The sequence below is a fragment of the Heteronotia binoei genome, chromosome 6 (assembly GCF_032191835.1).
Source record: "Heteronotia binoei isolate CCM8104 ecotype False Entrance Well chromosome 6, APGP_CSIRO_Hbin_v1, whole genome shotgun sequence".
Taxonomy (NCBI): domain Eukaryota; kingdom Metazoa; phylum Chordata; class Lepidosauria; order Squamata; family Gekkonidae; genus Heteronotia; species Heteronotia binoei.
In genome coordinates, this window is record NC_083228.1 from 113,943,392 (window position 1) to 113,964,977 (window position 21,586).

At 40.3% G+C, this 21,586-nt stretch overlaps 1 protein-coding gene across 2 annotated transcripts in view; it reads left to right on the forward strand.

Moving 5' to 3' along the window:
• Nucleotides 1–21,586, forward strand: part of RSRC1 (arginine and serine rich coiled-coil 1) — a 284,862-nt gene that overhangs the window by 66,593 nt on the left and 196,683 nt on the right. For both annotated transcript variants that reach the window (XM_060242387.1, XM_060242388.1), the window contains exon 4: nt 1,142–1,318. In XM_060242387.1, coding sequence (XP_060098370.1) covers nt 1,142–1,318 — 177 coding nt within the window. The remainder of the gene's footprint in view (nt 1–1,141; nt 1,319–21,586) is intronic.

Below are 21,586 nucleotides of genomic sequence, written 5' to 3' on the forward strand. Positions count from 1 at the left end.
CAGGCCCTTGTGGTTTAAGCCCTTTCCTGATATTGCAGTCATTAAATAATAAATAAGTATGTCTGAACCTAGCCTCAGACTGAGACATTGCATAATGGTAAATCTTCTGCTTTGGAACAACATACCTTTTTGGAGGGTGCTCAGCTTTGGTTCCTGAAATTATTTTAGTATCAAAATTCCTTGTTTCTAAAGTTTGTTACTAATCGTAATCCTTAGAGAAATATATCTGTTTTAAATATCCCAAAGATCCCATTGATGTGGCATGTGTTAGGTTGGATGGCCAGCTCCCCCTTCCCTTTTTCATCTTTGCAAGTCCTGTCTTTCTAACATCTAAGGTAATGTAAAAAGGTAAAGGTAGTCCCCTGTGCAAGCACCAGTCATTTCTGACCCTGGGGCTATGTCGTATCACAATGTTTTCACGGCAGACTTTTTACAGGGTGGTTTGTCATTGCCTTCCCCAGTCATCTGCACTTTACCCCCAGCAAGCTTGGTACTCATTTTACCGACCTTGGAAGGATGGAAGGCTGAGTCAATCTCAAGCCGGTTATTTGAACCCAGCTTCCTCCAGGATCAAACTCAGGTCATGAACAGAGCTTGGACTACAATACTCCAGTTTTACCACTCTGCGCCATGGGGCTCCTTTACCTGATTTATTTTAGTCTGTAGAACATAAATTAGTTTTCTGTAACTATATTGATAAGGGGTTGGATCGGTAGGTCTGCTTGCATGAAGGAAAGACTCTTGCTTTCATTTCAGTCGGGTATTTCTGTGAATTTCCAGCTCCATTCTGTAGTTCTTCACACTATATCTACAGTGTTCCTAAAGGCTCCCTGGCTCTCAGGAACAATGTTCGGGGAACTGCAGAGGAAAAGAAAGCAGAAAATTGTTGTTTCAGAAATGGAATCTGAGCACACAGTTTTCTGGATCATGCCCATAGTGTTTTCAGTAGGCTCATGTGTTAGAGTCAAAACACATCATTTCCTTCCTTACCTATGTAATGTAATATATTTGAATATATTTTAAATATTTTAAACAAAAATCAGTTATGTTCCTTGCAAAGTAAGTAAGTATGCAGGAATGTTAAAGCTGTTAAAACTGCTACATCGTTACTTACAGTTTTCACTTAATTTTGAATTTACAGGTCACACTCGAGACCTCATCAGCGTTCCTATAGCCGAAGTAGTGAAAGGACCAGTCACCGAAGAACTCGAAGCAGATCTCGTGATAAAGAAAGACGTAAAGGCAGAGATAAAGAGAAAGCAAGAGAGAAGGACCGGATCAGAGGAAAAGAAAAGGACCAACATTGCACCAAGACAGGGTGAGTAAGAAAGAAAATTCAACCTAAATAAATAAATAACATAAATAAATAAATAGAAAGCTGTTTTTGATATCAGTGTATTGTTTTTATGTCCCTCAGTTTCTTGAACTGTTTGTTCTTCCCTTTTATTATAATGATTAAGCAGCTGTATTTAAACTTTCAAGAGCAAAAGCTCTCTTCATCATATATCTGACAAAGGGAGCTTAGACTCTCAAAAGCTTACATCCCCCCTCCCCCAATTTTGTTGGTCTCTAAGGTGCTACTGGACTCAGATTTAGCTGTTCTACTGCTCTTTGAAGCAATGATTATACGATGATTGCAGGCAGAGATTCTTCAACAGAATGAGTTCATGGAACAGATCTCTTCCCCTTCTTCTTGCAGCTGTCTACAGTCCAGAAAGGCTGCCCCTGAGTGCCTAGCAGGGCCAGCGCGTGGAAGTCGGTGAACTAGGCAATGGCCTAGGGCCCCGGCTCCCATGGGGCGCCTCTGCTGATGCCCTCCTCCCTCCTTCTGTGGTGCTGGAAGCCAGTGCCGCGCTCTGCTTGGCTCGCCCACCTCCCTCCCTTCGCTGCACTGGAAGCCAGCACTGCGCTCCACTTGCCCCCCCCCCGGAGCCTAGGGTGGTCCTTACCAGCCTCAATGGCTGTGCGCAGCTTCTAAGCATTTGAAGATCCCATGAGAGGAGAGTTCGCTCCCCCTCACTTCCAGTTCTAGGAAGGAGGGGGAGCGAACTCTCCTCCCTCAGGCCTTTCAAACGCTTAGAAGCCACGTGCAGCCATTGAGGCTGGTAACCGGCAGCTTGTTCTGGGAGAAGGGGGGGCACAGCCATTCCACCTCCTTCCTGCCAGGAGAGGACTGCCCCTCAGGAGCAGGAGGAGGCTGGCGTGATGGTGCTGGGGACCCTCTGAGTGAGAGAGCTCGCTCTCTTCAGGTGACTCGAGGGGGGGAGCACCTGCCTGTGGTGGGGCTAGGCCCAGGGAGTCCGGCCAGAGGGAAGGAACCCCCCCACAACTCGGCACTGCCTGGAGGAAGGGAGGACGAGCTCCCTCCTTCCCTCTCTCCCTTCCTCCCCGCAAGCCCTGAGCTGGCCCCTTCGAAGGCGTGGGGTGACTGGCAACATGTCTGGCTGGGCTGCTGGCCCCTTCAAAGGCTGCTCTGGTAAGGACCGGCGACGGGGGTGGGGGGGAGAGTGCAGCCGCGACGAAGGGAGGGCGGGGGGGCGGGGGGGCGACAGAGCAATGACAGATTAGCCTGGGGTGGGTGGGCAATGGAGCGCGGCGCTGCAAAACAACGGCGGGAAGGGGGGAGGGCACCCACTCTTCCTGAGGCTTTGCAAGCCTCGGCAAGCGAAAAAGTTCTTTTAAAAAAGGGAGGGGGGCAAATTTTGGCCTGGGGCACTGGAAACATCAGCGCCAGGCCTAGCGCCTAGAGCCACTTAGAAACAGACTGGGATGTAGTGCAGAAAGTCCAAGCAAAAGAGAGGAATCTGCAGGAATCAGCCCTCCGTGTCGTCATGCTTCTTCAGCCTGTGCATTGCTGAGATCAGTCTCAGGATCTGGCAAGCACTGTCTTAAGGTTGTTTGCAGAAAGAATCTCTTGTTCTCCAGCTAGGCCACTTGCAGAACAATAAGAAGGCAGACTAGAGTGGGTAGGAGTGGGTTGCTCAACTTGATTGCGTTATAGCCACAGAGGTTCAGTGAGTAGCTTATCTGACATAAATAAACCGAGAAGAGTGAAGCCTGACACAATAGAAATTTCAGTGAAAAACTGACCCAGCCATAAATAGAAGACTTTGAAACTATTCCAGGAGGTATTTTGGTTCAGTCAGAAGAAGAAGAAGAATTGCCCTTCTTTCTGAATCAGAGTCTCAGAGCTGCTTACAATCTCCTATATCTTTTCCCCCCACAACAGACACCCTGTGAGGTGGGTGGGGCTGAGAGGGCTCTTACAGCAGCTGCCCTTTCAAGGACAAACTTTGCCAGAGCTATGGCTGACTAAGGCCATTCCAGCAGGTGCAAGTGCAGGAGTGGGGAATCAAACCTAGTTCTCCCAGATAAGAGTCCATGCACTTAACCACTACACCAAACTGGCTCTCCTGAAAAAGTCAGGGTACTTTTATGCAGAATTTTCTTGCTGGAGGCTTCCTTAACAAAACAACCCCAGTAACTTCACTCCCTGAAATTGATACCTCTCATTTTGATGGGATAATTATATCTGCCTCTCCTTAATATGGAAAGTTTTCCAGTGTAGATACTCCTTTCTGCCCCAAAGCTTTCCCCCCTTCCTTAATATTGAGAAGTTTTTAGGGCTTGAGAATGGCTTGGATTCAGTGGAATGTGACTCTTTTGCCTTTCCCATTCTGGTGTAGCCCCAAATACTGCCCTAAATGCTAATTAAGGATCATCAAGAAGATATAGGGTAAATATATATGCACACACTGTTGTCATCAGCTGTTTCCCCAAGCCATAATTAAAAACAAGGGTGGAAAAACAGCACTCTGGACAAGACAACTTTAATTATATAGGTATATTTACTAGCTTGATCTCCTCAGATCCCAGAAGCTAAGCAGGGTCATCCTTGGTTAGTACTTGAATTGGGAGACCACCAAAGAAGTCCAGGGTTGCTACACAGAGGAAGGCAATGGCAAACTACCTTTGTTTCTTGCCTTGAAAAGCCTACAGAGTTGCCTTGTCAGCTGTGACAGCAGTCTCCACTGCCACATTTATGGTATATGCATACAATACAGAAATTTCATATATACATTCAATAGGATCCTTGTGTCTGTTAGCCATCAGCCAACTCCTTAATGTTAGACTTGAGTCCCATTTGGGGTTTGTCACTTTTTAAAAGCCCTGCAGGGCAGGAGAAATCTAGATGTGAGATTTCACTCTCAAGACAAGTATAAAAGTGTTGTCCTCTACCACTGCTTGTTAGATGCCATTGCTATTGAGGAGAAGAGGCTGCTTTATGCCTCCCCCCAATTTTGACACCCTCCAATTTTTAAATTATTTCAGTGAGTATAATGGCCCTGTTAGGAATCACAGTGTTTGTTTATTCCTGTCTCAGAAATCTTGTCTGCAGTCTTTGCTCATTGCTGCACATTAGTATATATTTGAGGACATCCTAAATCGCAGATCACTCTTTTAGCCATTATGCTATATTAGTTTTGTAAGTTTCAGAAGTAAATTTGGACAAAATAATTATGTACAGGCCAAGAAAAGTTGAATCTGAACTAATGCCCACTAAACAAATGCAAGTTCTCATATGTAAATGTTGCTGATTATATGAAGATGTCATTTCATTGCTCTGGTTTTGGCTTATCTAGACTTTCATTGATACTTGTGTCTCCAGCATTTGCTTATGCAGCTTTTTAAAAGTCGTTGGAGAGCTTTTCTTCAAACCTTGTTATGTCTGCTCTGTATGATGTGACAAGTGTCTGTCCAAGGATGTCAGAAATGCTGGTAATGTTGTTGAAGAGGATAAGATAAGCACTGTAATATAAACTGAATTGCGGACAGATTGTTTTCCAGGAATATAGACTTTGAAGTGAAATTCTGTAGCCATGTTTGGACAGCAACTTTGTCATTTAAACAAAGATTTGCAGCAGTATAAAAGGTGTCCAACAGGGGCCAGCAACAAGAATATCTACATATTTTATGACTGTGAAGTTAGTATTTCTCTGGATCCATTGTCTGTTTGCACGAAGAACAATAACAATGTATGCCATGTTGAATTGTATCACATAGATCTAAGATAATTGTAAAGGTTATTAATATAATATTATGAAGCTTGAATATTTATATATTGCTTTTTTGCTTTAATGTAAACTGACTAGTTCAAAATGGTGACCCGTTAGTTTCTGTAATCTTAAAATTATTGAAATGTAAGAAAGCGGTTAAGAGCTTGTTAAAGCTAAAATAATTCTCTTTCGCTATGAAATGTTGGTGGCGCTTCTGAAGTGACACTTTCTGTTATTGAGGCAGTCAGTTGCCTGGCACTACAATTTGTAGTGTAGCTATGATGCTAGGCCTGAGAGTATAATTGGAACCTAACCATGATGATTTATTGAAGCAAATACCTTTTCTTTGCATGGCCCACATTTCACCAGATGTTTTTAGTTTGGGGTGGGGGAGAGAGCACTTTAATAGATCTCTTTTGTGTGCCATTTATGAAGTGGAGCCTTTACTCAAACAAAGCTCATCTACAAGTGTTCTGGCGAAGACTGTTCTGAGCTAGGCACGTTGTTCTTATTTGCATGTAGTTTCAAACCCACACTTAGCTAAATAGTTCAGGGTTACTGCTGGCGTTGATGCTGCTTAAATGCATAGGTTGGGATTTGCACAGTTTGCTTTTGTCTGGAATCTCTTGCTTTAGACTTTCCTTTCTTCATTATTTATCTGTTTGCATTCTAATTTTCTCTGTGGTTCTCTGCACATCTTGGTCTTCATATTTTCTTTGTGTATTTATTTAGAAAATGTGTAGGTTGCCTCTTCAGGCATGCTTGGGGTGGCTCATGTTACATCACTGAAAATTGCTGGACTGTCTCTTGCAAGAACGTTTTGAAACTAGCCTTTAGAGACATATTTCACAGGGAACGAGACATGCTCCACTAGGCCCCCCCTGCCATCAAGCTCTGTCTCTGCTTTGTAGCCCCACATTCTAGAACCTTTGCTGCAGGCATTTCTCTTTAATGACAGCAGATAAAGGGAAGAGGCTACTGAGAAGTAGACTGTGGCAAATTATGTGATAGGGTGAGCTTAAAGTCTGATGCACAGGAACTGCCTCAAACATCCACTCAGTGGTGTGAGGAGAGCATACTGGCCTTGGCCACTGCCTCCTTGCTGTCACAGGGTTGTGTGCAGGGACAGCTGTGTAGAGGGAAGCAGCTGCATGAATTCTTTCTCCCCATGATCAGTGGCGCTAGTTTTGGAACACTGCTGATTGTGGTAAGCAAGAGTTTGCATGGTCACATCCTCTGCACAAGTCACTTCTGCAGATGTCCAAATGATGTCATGGAAGCAGGGGTGGAGCCAGCACCCTTATTCCTGCTCTCCCTTCCCCAAATGTTCAGTGAATGCATGAGGCTGTTCTGTGCACCAGGTTCCTATGTATTATTGCCTATATCTGGATAGGTGTAGTATTGTTTTCTGTTTGCTGTAATACTTGTTGCCTTTTTAACATATATAGTACTTCATAACACTAGCGCTCTCTCTCTCTCTCTCATACCATTTACTATATGTAGGCCTTTGAAAATGAGCATTTCTTACTGTTTAGAAACACTTCAAATATTAACAGGCTATGAAATGGGATTGGCACAGGATGTTCTTTATGTAATTTATCCCTTCTCTACCTTTTAAAGTGGAATAGAGTTTTCATTTAATCAGACAATGATCAAAGAATATCTACATAGGGAATATGGATCTAAGAAACTTTTGTCAGTACAGCTATTTATCATTTTGAAAATTTAGGTTGCTATCAGCAACATGTTACTTAGTGCCTGGTTTCCATCCCCATTTGGGTATGAAAGGAACACAGTACAAAAGGTATTTGTGGTAAGATCTGTAGACAATGATGCTAAATTCTATATCGGGCCTTAGCTACTTTGAGTCATGTGCTTGCTTGAGGATTAGCAGACTACAACCGATTATTATTATCTTAGATCTGTGTTTTTAATTAATCATTTTGTACACTTTTCTTGTGACAGTTACAAGCAGGGCCTGCAACAAAATGTTGCACCATCAGGCACACCACTTAGCAAGCTACTCATCCAGCTGCTTACCTTATTATTGGGTTAGCAAAAACAAGCTATAACATAACCAGTCCATAAGCTGAGGAATACAGCATGGGAGAGGGGTATACTTGAGAGTTCCCCCAAATATGTAGACCCCCTCCCCCTTGTGGCCTCATTTTGCTGCCTGTTTGGTTGGCATGGAACTACACACTTCACTGTTAAAGTGAATGATCTAATATGCCAAGTACTTGAAGGTGGTTTTCATTGGGAAAAACTAATGTTGGGGATGGGAGGAACCTGGCTTCTGCTGTCAATTTGCTGAGTGAGCAACCTGAGTGAATGGTGAATTTGCTGTGGTTCTGATGGGCCACACTAGAATTGTGTATCGCTCCCTCTGTTTTGGTTTCAGCCCCAGAAAGGAAACTTAAAGGGAAGGGCAGAATGACTGGGGCACAGAAGAAAGGAAATGGAGAGTTTGGGCAGATCTACTGGAAAGGTTATATGGAGGCAGTCAGTTGCAGGCTGGAGTATGACCAAGAGCTCTTTCTGAAGCAAAAATGCAGATATGTCCCATGGAGAAGGGTGGACAGAAAAGCTGGCTCTGTGGGAGGGAAGAAAGCAAATACAAAAACAAGACACAGACAAGCTGACAGCTAAAGACATATAAGGAAGGCCAGAGTCTTTCAGTTGCCCTAGAAACAAGTCATTCCTGATCCATGAATGCTTATAGTCAGACCAGTTCAAGTCAAATTAATGAGATGACTGATGGTCTTGATAAGGAGCACTGGAAAGACAATGCTTTTTCTTGGTCCAACCTCAAGTGGCTCATCCCAAGAAGCAAGCGTGTACTGGCCAGGAGGCTCCAGATTTAAGGGCTGGCCAATCCTGGCAACTTCTTTTCATTAGTTAGAATCATTGAGTTGAAAGGGGCCACACAGACCATCTAGTTCAACCCCTGCTCAATGTAGGATTAGCCTAGAGAGTCCCTGACAAGTGTTTGTCCAGCTGCTGCTTACAGACTGCCAGTAAGGGGGAGCTCATCACCATCTCCCTCGGTAGCTGATTCCACTGCCGAACAACTCATACTGTAAAAAAAGCTTTTCCTAATTTCAAGCCAGTATCTTGGCACCCTTAACTTAAACCCATTATTGCAAGTTATGCCTTCCAGACTGTTGATACATTTGTATGCCTGATGAAGGTCTCCTCCCACTCCTTCTATTCCTGTCTGTCAACTCTCTGCTGCTTCAGGATGAATAACCGATGAAGCAGTCCCAATTCTTCTTCTCTGTGTGGTGGAACCTAGTTGAGAAAAGATGAGGAATCAGGGGAGATCTTTCCTTCCACTGCATCTCACTTGTCACCCAACATGGGACCACTGTGCAGTTTAGAGTCCTCATCTAATGAAATGTGCTTAGAGCACATAAAAGCTTACATTCTGAATAAAACTTTGCTGGTCTTAAAGGTGTGACTTGACTTCTACTTTGTGCAGTTTAGAGGAACTGATTGTTATCATCACTACCATCATCACACTTCTTGCATTTCCTTCAGTGTCTGTACTATTTCAATTCCTGCACTGGCCTCTTTGTATCTGGAGAGGCTGGACTGTAAAGCCAGTGGGGGGGGGGGAGTAATTTCAAGCCATGGGCTTTTCTTTTCCAAAGTCTACAACATTCTGGTTGTTTAATTAAGACTAGCCAGTTTAAGACAGTTTTAAACATATGTGAATATCCCTAAGAGCATGTTGCCATGAATATACCTATTTTTTTCCAGTTTAAAGTTTTATTAAGTTTCCATAGAAAAAGGGAAGGTGAATGGGAAATAGATAGAAATAAGAAAATACATAAAGAAATACTATGCTCTGCATATCGATATACCAACAGGGACAAAAAGGCAATAAGGTAATTCAGTAAATTCAAAATACATTTAAAATAGTGATTATTGTATGAATACTGTAAGTTCACGCTTACATATCTAAATTGGATCATACGCTCAGTATATACAGTGGTAAACAGTAGGCATTCCCATCAGCTGATATCGCTCTGCAGGTTAACCAGAACTGTCCAACCAAGTATATAATGACTCCCAATGTTTTCTTGCTTCCTCTTTTGACTTGCCACCAAGTAATAAAGATAAATAGTCCATCTTGGCTGTCTCCAATATTTTTCCAATCAGTTCTTGCTTTGTGGGTACTCCCTGGAGCTTCCACTTTTGCGCAAGTAATATTCTTGCTGCTGTATTAATATGTGCCATTAAATATCTTGTCTATGAATATACCTAATTAACTTTGTTTGGTGCTGCAATTTTTTGTAGGATGGATTTTAAAAAATATAGTTTACTTTCCATATATTGTGAAACTCAGTATCTATTGCTTTTTCTTCTAAATGGCCATATATGTTATTTATAGGTTTTTGAATTGGATAATGTGGTGAGCTTGAATATTTGCAACTATAAAATAGCAGTATTAGTGATTAAAATTTGCAAACAAGTAACTGTAAGACAGTCTGGTTTGAGTGCTCATTGCTATCTTTAGCCATTATTTTTGAGCATCTGTTTACACTAAAAGACTTTACTCACAGTAACAAGCAATGAAGATACATGATACAACATATAAATCCTATGAAATGGAGTTCTAACTTATAAAGATATGTTCTTGGATCCTTGTGTTAATTTATGTAGAAGGTGGGATTTCCAACCATGAAGAGCAACTTCCTTTCCTCCCCCTTCAATTTCAGCCACAGTTGCCAGAAATTCTGCTTCTGGGGATCAGAGGGCTCCCCATGAACAGCTTGAGGAGTAGAGTTGGAGGTCTGAAGCAAAGGGGGTTAGTAGAAGTCGGCCCCCCCCCACTCCATCCAAGAGACTCCTCCATTGGATCCAAGCCAATGTTCTTCCTCAATAATTGTATTTATAGAATTTACACTATTCTGACTTATTTGTAATAAGTTGGATATGAACTTTTATGTAGCATGATAGAAAATTATTATTTATGAATAGCATTCTTCAAAATAAGTGTAAAAATTAGGAATATGTATGTAATCAGAGTAGCCGAGATTTCCTTGCTATAGAGTCCTTCTCTTTCTGTGAATACATCAGAGCAATAACTTTATTTTTCCTGTTTTGCCACATGTTTTCACCTTTGCAATTCTGAGGTCTTCTAATTATCAAGACCTTCCTCCTAACATCAAATCAAACATTTAATAAGAGAATGTTGAATAGGATCCAATACTTAAATGTTTCCCAACTAATATTTATGATAAACTCACTAATATCTTACAAAATGCTGTCATAAATAAACCAAAATACTTTTGATGATGTAGCTTCATTTTGATGTTATGTTACATTTCTTTTTGCATCATAAGAACCAAATCTACCATTTTTCAAAGGAGCAACAAGAAATAATGCACTTTGTATTCTGTGCTGGTCTGCAGACACTCCAGTTTGTTTCTTGTTTGTTTTGCATGATATTGCTCTTGGTTTGATCAGGCTACAAATTTGTTACTCCATTTCCTGACATCTCCTAGTGAAAATGTGAATTTATGTTTTGTAGATTCAAAATACCATATTCACCTTATAGTTTGGTGAATATATGAATGGAAATTTTAAAATGCACTCCTTTAGATTTCATTTTTTTTATCAGTTGTAAAGCATATATAGTATTAAAGCATGTACATATTTAGTCCCCGGTTAAGATATGAACTGATTGTTGTGTATCAGATCATACACACTGTTTTCAGCCACATTATTAAAATATTGGTGTGGGCTTGGTGCTTTTTTTTTTAGTTAGCAGTGAGTTCATAGTTTACGTAGGTGTGCATGCTCATAACCGATTAAAATTGGCACTGAACAGTTTAGTAATACAAATAAGCTGTGAAATTGTATTACTTTTTAGTTGGCTGGGAGGCCTGAGGCAGAAAAGTAAAGTGAATGAATATCCCAGCTTGTAAGTTCTGTTCTTTAAAAATCATGAATACTCTTAATAAATAAATTGGTTGTGTTTCCCTCTTCCATTTAACTGAATTGTTTAAAAAAAGCCCAATGAATACTGTCAGTGATTACCCAAAATGCATTAATTGTGGGTCCAAAAACGATTAAACGCACCAGCCAGGGTCCAAGATAAGCCTGTCTACTAAGAGTGGTAAAACCTCTGCAGGCTATCAGATACTGCAGCAAAAGCCACAACTAGATCTCATTCAGACCGCAAAGTTTCCTTGAATAAGAAGCAAAGAAGGGATGCAGGTGATCCTGCAGACACTTTATTTATGAGTACTAACGTGCTTGCCAGGATCCTGTACTCCTGATTTCCCATACTCCTCACAATGCATTTGTTTCCCCATCTGTCCCACTTATCAAAGTTATTCACCCTTTTCTTGTGTCCTGGCACCTCCTGTTCCTAATAAACTTGCCTTTTTGAGAAAATTGCCTGTTCTTGCTGTCTTGAGAATGCTTCAGGCAGAGTACGGTATGAAGTTAAGAGTTTTATTGTGACCCAGAGATGGAGTTTCTGCACTGCCTCTAACACTTTACATTTAAATATATCTGTTCCACAGGTTCTAGGCAGATGAAAATTATAAAAAGCACACGAGCCACTAAGAGAGCAATCCTATACTCAGAATCCGATTCAAGCTTACCAAATGGAGCTTGCTCCCAGGAAAATGTTTTTAGGATTGCATTGTGAATTACTTAATGGGAAGAGAACAATCATAACCTCAGAAGACAGGATCTCTACCCTGGTTAATCTACTAGAAAAGCACTAGATCAGTGGTCAGTGTCATAAAGAGGCTTTGTTAAATACCGGTAGTTACATCTCATTTTTGAGAAGTATCTTTTGCTTTTCTGACTGCAGCTATATCATGCTATGTGAATGGATAGGTTTTATGTTCTCCAAATGATTTGACCAAAGGAGGCTGATGAGGTTACCTGGAGCAGAATTTTATAGAGTTTCACTGTGAGCACTTACTTGGTGACTTTAAAAATGCTGGATTTAAACATGCCATGTAATGTATCTATATTCTGTCCCCTCCCCAGTTAGGGCTCAGTGCTTGTAATATCTGTACACATTTAGCATATTAAGCTCTCCCTGTTTGTTGAATATTTTTATCATGCATCAGGCAGAAAAATTATAAGCTGAATCCATAGTAAGTATCACTTAGATCTCTTGCTGATCTCCTTTGTTCAATGACTGTTTAGCAGAGATTTGTATATTTGCTCCAGTTTGAATAAGTTTAATACCAACACCTGTCCCTCTTGTCTTTGGTCATCTTTTTTTTTTGGTGGGGGGAGGGGATGAATTCTTTCTGAAGGACTTTACAATAAAATATATTTTGTCTAATGTTTTTCATTTGGAATTAGCTAATTTATATAGTTAGCTTTTTCTGCATTACTAAACCCCTTAGTTATCTAGCAGCACTTACTGACCATAATTTTATAAATGATTGTCTCTTGATGGGCTTTCAGTACTTGGCAGAAGACATTAAAAACCAGCAAGGATTGTTGGATTATTCTGTCTTTGACAGCAGTCATACACTCTTGGAGCTTGTCATTTTTCTTTACCTCTTACTATTTTATGCAGCAGAAAGTCATTTATGCTAATTTTGTCTCATTTGCATATAGGTTATAAGAGTGTTGTGGTAGAAAGCATACTCAGAACTCCTTTTAAGTGTCTGTTTAGATCAAAGTGGAACTGTGTGATAGCTGTTGTCTGACTCCAAGCTGTGTGGTGTTGTTTTCATTAAACATTTATCATACTTCCAACATGACAGCAGGCAACTCTGTGCTTGGGTAGCATGTTTCTATGCAAAATTTATTGGGAAAGGGGAGATGTTGTTGTAAAGAGATCTTGTTGTCTTTCACAAGTGGCAAAGGGTAAGTGTTTGACTGGATGAAGTGTACCTTTAGCGCAGTTCAGAGAAGCTACACAATGACAGCAGTATTATTTGCTTAATTAGGGATTGATTTTTGTTGTTATTTTCTGCTTAAGCTTGACTGCTTTTTTGTTTCACATGCAGTACTTCAATAAATTATTTTAAGGTAGTCTTGCCCATTGATATTTACACTGACTGTTACATTACCCCAGTCTCGGAATTTATTAGCTCTTTTCAGAGATGATTGCTCATTTATTTACTTATTTTATGTTCCACTTTTCCTCTGAAATTCAAAGTGGATTACACAGTGTAAGACAATGCTCTTAAAGAGCACAAAATATCTAACAAACAATAAAATAGGACTAGGATCACAAAAATTAGAAACAATGCAAAAAAAAAAATCAGCCATGGTATGTCATAAACAGTGCAAAATTGAATTACAAAAATAGAAAACCACATAGTAAGAGAAAGATAATACAATAAACAGTTCTGTGTTCCAAATCATGTTCCATTTATAAAAGCACCCTCCATTCTATCATACTACAGTCTTATTCCCATTATAGAATGACCTCCTGAACAATTCTGTTTTGCACCGTTTGTGGAGTGACAGAAGCAGGGGTGGAATTCTAGCATGAGTTCCTTTGTATATTAGACCATACACCCCTGATGTAGTCAGTTCTCCAAGAGCTTACAAAGAAGAGCCTTGTAAGCTCTTGGAGGATTGCTTACATCAGGGGTGTGTGGCCTAATATGCAAAGGAACTCTTGCTAGAATTCCACCCCTGGACAGAAGCATGGGAGTTTGTCATCCTTAAATAGGCCATTCCACAAGGTGGGAGCCACAATGGAGAAAACATATATGTGGAGCAGGATCATGGTAGTAGTCTCCTATCTGACCCTCATATCTTCATTGCAAGCTCTCTTGTTGTGACTGGAAGCCCTGTTCCTCCAGGCTTCCTAATCACACAGAGAGATGTGGATGTTTTCACATGGATGTAATCTACCTGTACCTTACAATGCAGAGTGCTAAACTATGTGAACCTGTGGGCAGCTTTGGAATTTTGAAAGGGGATGGTGAGCATCACTCTAAAATGGCTGCCACAGGAGGTGGAGCCATATCACAAATGGCTACTGTAGGAGGCATAGTTGGACACAATACTTAGGTCCTTGGTTTGCAAAAGAGTCACATGACAACCACACTGAACACATGAAGCTTATCCAGAGTCTGGACATTGGTCTGTCAAGGTACGTACTTCGGTTGGAAGCATGGTCCAGTCACTGGGAGGACAGCAAGCCGGGAGAAGAAACGTGTGGTCTTCTATCCCTAAGTAATTATCTTCCTTCTTGGAACAGCCCAGTCCCCCAGATTCTAAGACTAGAAAAATGCTCCCCCTACTTTGCAAAAAGAAGCTGATGGCAATAATTGGTCAGGTATGAAAGGGAAATGGGACCATACACTGTATAAGGGAAATCCAAGTTCTTAACAGTCCTGATCCCCAAGTGGCTGTGGCTGCTATTGCAGCTGTGGAGAACTTTCATTTGAATTAAAGCAGCTAATAACAACCACAACCAGAGTGTGGCCCAGCCCATTTTCTGAAAAGCTCAGTTTGTGTCAGGGAAAGTAGTGCCTTAGGACACCATGTTGGGGAACCATTTTCTGATGCTTACATGTATGTTGTAGCAGTGTTTGCCATGTTGATCTTGCTCCATTCATATTTATGCTGCTCCCAAAAATGTCACCTCAAAAGGTATTATAGTCCTATGTAAGATTCTTTCAGTTTAGTTCTTCCTAGTATATGTTCAGTTTTCTACATAAATGTCTCCTTTCTACCCTCTCATCGTTTTTTTTTGTAATTGTATCTTTTCAACACTCTGCCAGTGTTCATCTCAGTGCATCTTCAAGTTACTGTTTCCTGCATAACTTTTTTCCATTATAAGCCGCTGTGTTGCTGTGTTTCCCACAGAAATATACTCTTTTATTTGGTAATATGTCCTAGGGCATGCATTGCAATAATGTGTCAGGAATTTTCCTCACAATTAGGTGGTCGATGACTGTTAAAAACAGAGCAAAATGTGATTCTCTGGGTTTTAATAAATAAATTGACTGTTTAGGTATAACTTTTATTACTCAGTAGTGACCAGCTATGTGGCTTGTCTGTGTTAATTTACCTGAGAGATGCTGGAAAAAAATTGTGGAACAGTATCTACACTATTAAAGTGGCTCCATACATAAACACAGAAAGCTATTCAACCATTATTCTTTAGTACTTTCATCTTTCAGTTGTTACACCATGCAGGTGCTTTGAGTTTCAAGACTGTAAGTAACACATTTTCACTCAGAGCTAATATTGCAGCCTTGAGTCCAGGTCAAGCAGGTCTAGTTCAATGTTTTAACCTTTTTATTTTTTGTAGGAAAGTAGTGTTGGGTTTTCTATTGAAAATAAAGTTTTGGTCTTTTTATATTTTTTGTCTCATTGGTGCTATCACCCTATTTTATTTCTTGCTGCCTAGAGCTGAATACAGTCCAAGTCACTGATGACTGAGGAGAATGGTCTAGATGCTTTTCATGATTTTAAACTTCATCAGTTGCTGGAAATTCTGGCAGGGTCCTTGGCTGTCTTTAAAGTGAGCCAAATTCAGTTGAGACATTTTCATGAAGAGGTCCTTAATGTTGTTTTTTCATAGTGTGAATTTGGACATAGTACATCATCACAGTTAGAGGCGCAGAATGCCTTTTGAAATGTACTCACTGTCCAGATGAATTGCACTCAATTGTCTTTCTCTCTGCTATGGTAAATACAAAGTGCCACCAACGAGTCCTTAATTTTGAAATGTCTTCTGTTGCCAGCTTAACAAGTCAGTCATAAAGCCGCTGCCAGTTTAGCTGTTTTGCTCACATTTTAAGTCTTGTATAGTAATTGAAATTGAAAAAATTGTGTAATCTGTTTGAGATTTTCAAATGAAGTAGTTATGCTGCAGAATAAAGTGTTGACCATGTTCTCGAGTTGGCTAGCACTTTGATTCTGAATATTTGTGCTGCTTTGTCGGTGTTTTAGTCTCGGCTATCTTGTTTTATAAAACAAAACTCATGAGGACCCAGAACTATTTCTAAGTTAAATAAAGAAAACTGAACTTTACGTTTTATCTTTTGTGCTGCTGCTTCTGATTTTATGGTATTTTTATCATGCGTTTATTTATCTTATTTGACTTTGAAGCCTCTCACTAAATAGTAGTATAGATGTTTTTGTTGAATAAAAGAACAATCACAATTAAAACACATCTGTGCTATGATGCCTTCATGTGTTCTTGACCAGCATAAAAAGCAATTTATGTACAAAAGTTTGCAATGCCTAGCCATTTCATGTTTTCCCCTGGGTCTTGGGCTCAGAGGATTGACCATGAGATTTCTGTAATGAATATCAATTAATCAAAAGTATGTGGGCAACTTATAGATACACACCTGAACAACACCTGAATAGCATACTCAAGATTGCTACAGCACAGACATTGCCTCCAGATTTTGAATGCAATAATTTAGAGCAAGAGGTGTCAGTTATCAGAGACTGTTAAATAAACAAAATATTGCAAGAGTGCTAATCTCTTCATCATGTTTTATTTTAAGTTTTAAAAAAATCTTTAATTGTGTTTACGTCCTTTATAAAGTTTACATCTACCTGGAATTACATTTTAGGACACACATGACCTGTCCCAACAAGGTCTCATTTGTGTCGGCTCTGGCCCTCATAAGAAATGAGTTCGAGACCCCTGATAGGTGATTTATTTGAATAATAACTTAAAAAGATTTTTTTTCACATAAAAGGTGTTCTTTAAAACTTGAAGGAGTGTTTTCAGCCTCCAAATACCTTGCGTTTTAAAAGCAGCTGGCTATTGTTTGACAAGACTCTTTTAATCTGTGTATGAGGAATCCAAACTGAATGATACGGAGCTGTGAAAATCCAGTTAGTGTGAGCTGTAATCTCTTTACTGGCTTTAAGTAGTTAGAGCAGCATTCAGAAACCCTCCAGATACTGAACTGCAGAGATACAGTAATCACCTAAACATGTGCCCAATATTTTGCTGTCAGGCAAGTAAAGCAGAAAAGTCCCAAACAATCATTCACTGGAAGTAGTGACCTTTTTGTTGTCAGATAACATTGGATTAAAACAGGGTTAGAAGTGTATTTCTGAAATCATGTGACTCCCTCTCAGTGCTGTAAATCATCTAGACTGTAGATGAGAAGACATATATTACCTCTTTGAAAATAAAATACAGTAATTTTGGCAGGTGAACACTTAAAAAAATGAAATTACATTATTTAAAGGTTAAAAATGGGCATATTACTGAATCCAAATTACAACCATGGTCTTTTAATTGTGGTGTGTATTAATTAATTAATTATTGACTGGTTTTAATGTGAATTTTAATGTGAATTTAATGTTTTTATTATTGTATTGTTTACTTGAAATGCTGTTAGCCGCCCTGAGCCTGCTTCGGCGGGGGAGGGCGGGATATAAATAAAATTTTACTTTACATTACATTACATTACATTTTATATTCCCTTCATTTGTTGATTGTGTATAGCAGACAAATTCAGAACGATGCTAGTGATTTATTGGTGATTACACATTTCCATGAAAAGGTAAGGTTTGTATGCCTTAGCCATTGGTAAAGTTTTTGGTAGCGTTATCAATATTTTAATTATTAAATTGGGCATGAAAAATAAATTATTGTTACTGTGGCCTTTTGACCTTATGTGCTCTACTTGTGAACTGTCAGATTGAACAGAGCTCATAAGTAGTATATGGCAGCTCATCATGGGATTGACAGATATTTTCTTGCTGCTTACCTGGAATGAAGAAGCTGAGCTGGGAGGAGCTTGTCAATATCTAGGAGGCTTGGTGTGTCTGGTGGGCTGCATTGGGCTTGATGGGTCAGAAGCTGTATTAGAAGTGATTGGCAGTGAAAGAGGTGCCATGACTCATGGAGCAACTGCTTGGTGTGCAGAAGGTTCCTGGTTCAGTCAGGTTGTAAGTGATGTGAAAATCCTCCATCTGAGACCCTGGAGAATTGCTTGCACTCTAAATAGTGATCTTGATTGTGTGGTGATCTGGCATAGTATAAGGTGGGTTCATGTGTTCGTGTATGTGTTCTAGGTGAATTGAAAGAGCTCTTACATATTGTTGCATTTATAATCCATAGTACTATCATATATTTGAGCGAACATGTCATAATCCTAGGATATATGAAAAGAGGGGTGTCAGTGGATTAGTGAATGTGCTGTTGGCTAATTGATGGTATTTCTTGTTGATGTTTTAGATTGGATTTATACCCTGCCCTACACTCTGAATCTCAGAGTCTCAGAGAGGTTTACAATCTCCTTTACCTCCCCCCGCCCTCAACAGACACCCTGTGAGGTAGGTGGGACTGAGATAGCTCTCCCAGAAGCTCCCCTTTCAAGGACAGTTCTGAGATAGCTATGGTTGACCCAAGGCCATTCCAGCAGCTGCATATGGAGGAGTGGGGAATCAAACTCGATTTTCGCAGATAAGAGTTGGTGCACTTAACCACTATGCCAAACAAGCTCAATAGACCTGGCCAAGCTATTTTATGCTTTTGTAATCTCGTGGTTGGCTAACTGTAATGCACTCTATGCTGGGCTATCCTTGAAAACAACCTGAAACTGTTTCAGAATGTGGAGAGACAGTTTGGTGTAGTGGTTAATTGTGTGGATTTTTATCTGGGAGAACTGGGTTTGATTCCCTGCTTCTTCACATGCACCTGCTGATGTGACCTTGAGTCAGTCACAAGTTCTCATAGAGCTGTTCTCCACAGGAGCAGTTCTGGGAGAGAGCTCTCAGCTTCACCTACTTCACAGGGTGTCTGTTGTGGGGTGGGGAAGGGAGATTGTAAGCCGCTCTGAGACTCCTTTTGGTAGTAAAGGGAGGGGTATAAATCCAATCTCTGATAGGAAAATTTCTTGCTTATTTTAAAACAGCTGCATTGGTTGGCAGTTCATTTCTAAGTTCAGTTCAATTATGACTTTTAAAGCATATGTGGCCCTACATAGCTAAAGGACTGTCTCTTTCTCTATGTTCCTTTGTGCCTCTGTGGTCATCAAGTTGCTACCTATTGTCAATTTTCCTGCTTAAAATAGCTCACCGGGCATCAACTCTAACATACTAGGAATAAGGCCTGCTGCAGCTGACTTTTTGTTCTTGAATAGTTACAGAGATTGAGGGAGGAAATCTGGCAAAGTGGGTTCATGAAAATTTATGCCATAGTAAAGTGGTCTTCAACATGCTATGAGCCTGTAGAAGACTAATGGTGCAGTCCTGAACAGAATCGCACTCTTTTAAGTCCAGTGAAGTCAGTAAGCTTAAACAAATGTAACCCTGTTTGGAATTGCACTTGATACATTTCTGTCCATTAAATTCCACAGTATGTTGCTGTTTTTCTTTGTGGTTGATCATTGTTCTCCTTTTCAGTCATTTTCTTTTCACCATGAATAACAAAACTAATGCTTTTATTATGGCATAAGATTTTGTGAGTCAGATTGTCAGATCTCTGAAGTAATCATTAAAGTGATTAAGTATATAGCCTGATTACAGAGGAAAGAAAAATCCAGCAGGTATGTGCAAGATCCATATCGTAGGTGTGACCTACTAGATGATGAACGGACATAGCAAAACCAGTAGTGCAAATAAAATCTGCCCTGAGACTCAGCAACGAAGGTGGACTCTGCGTGTGTCTTAAGTGCCATCAAGATGCTTCTGACTTATTGTGACCTTAAGAATTAATGACCTTATGACCGCCCTGCACCACTTAAGGCGACTTATGGCGACTCCAGCCCCTCCTGCCGACTTTATTTCTTCCTTCTGGTTTTACCTCACGACTACTGAGAAAAGGGGGTGGGTATAATAAGGATTTCTAGTCTTTTCGGGGTTCTCTTTTATTTTCAGATAGACGGATAACTATGTATGTGGGGGACCACTGCTGATTTGCTGCTGATTCCAAATACTCAGGCACCAGAGAACTTAACAGTTAACCACAGATTTTTATTTACACACATTCTTCAGCTGGGGGGAAGGGATGAATTTATATAGGCTTTTTTGTATCTTGGATGAATAACAGTTGCTAAACAGTTCAGGCTTTACAATACAGAGGTTCACTGGGGTATCTCAGGGTCCACAGTTCTTATATTCTTCACTCTCCAAACTCTAATTAGGTTGGCCTCTTGGGCTTTATGTGTCTGGTCTCTTGAGTTGACTGGTGTGTCTGCTCCCAGCCCTCTTGACTCCCTCAGACCCACATCTCTTCCTCAGCAACCTTGTTAGTTCTTAAGAGTAGTGTAAATATTTCTGTGACCACTCAGGTCTTTCACTGTGACACTTGATTGTCACTCTCAGCCACCTGGCTGTCTCCACAGAGCTAACAGCGAGCTTCACTTCACCAGAAGTCTCTTCACAGCTCTCTGTATCAGCTCTCTCTTCAGCTCTCCTGCTGATCATATACTGCCCACTTCAACTGTCTCCCTCTGACAGTTGACTCTCCAGCTGTTATCTGTCACTCACTCATCCTGAGAGTTCCGAGCACTCTGGCCCCCATCCTCAGATCACATGACTCAGATTCCCTGAGTCCTTAGCTTTTCTATTAACCCTTCCAATTTCATCACAGACCTCCCAACTGTTCTGTCAATAGTAGCTTTGCCTGGGTCTTGCAAACTGAAGGCCACGGCTTCCTTGATTGAGTCAATCCGTCTCATGTTGGATCTTCCTGCCACCTTCAACTTTACAAGTGATTATTGTTTTTCCCAGTGACTATTGTCTTCTCATAATGTGACCAAAGTACAGTAGCCTCAGTTTAGTCATTTTAGCTTCTAGTGAGAGTTCAGGCTTGATTTGATCTAGAACCCATCTATTGTCTTTTTAGCAGTACATAGTCTCTGTAAAATTCTTCTACAATACCACATTTTGAATCTTCCCCCCCTCTCAGTTGTCTTTATTATTTGACTTTCAGACTCATACATGGTAATGGGCAGGGGTTTTTTTGGAGCAGGAATGCAGTTCCGGTTGGCTTGGCATTGGAGGTGTGGCCTAATATGCAAAGGAGTTCCTACTGGCTTTTTCTACAAAAAAAGCCCTGGTAATGGGGAATACTATGGTATGAATTATCTGGATCTTGGTTCCTAGCAACACATCTTTAACACTTAAGAATTTAGTTCCTTCATGGCTGTTCTTCTCAGTCCCAGTCTCCTGATTTCTTTGTTGCAGGCTCCCTTTTGGTTGATGATGGAGCCAAGGAATATATAATCTTTAACAATGCCAATTTCTTCATCATCAGTCTTAAAGCTGTGTAATTTCCTAGTAGTCATTAGTTTTGTCTTCTAGATGTCCAGCTGTAATCCTGTTTTGGCACTTTCTACTTTAAACTTCATCATGAGTTGTTTCAAGTTTTTTACTGTTTTCTGCCAGAAATGTGGTGTCCTTTGCCTATCTCAAATAATGTTTCTAACCACCAGTTTTCACTCTACCTTCATTTAAATCCAATCCAGCTGCCTTTATGATATATTCTGCATTAAAAAAGATAAAATACATCCTTATCTGACACCTTTGCTAATTGGAAACCATTCTGTTTCTCTATATTCTGTCCTAACAGTAGCCTTTTGTCCAGAGTATAG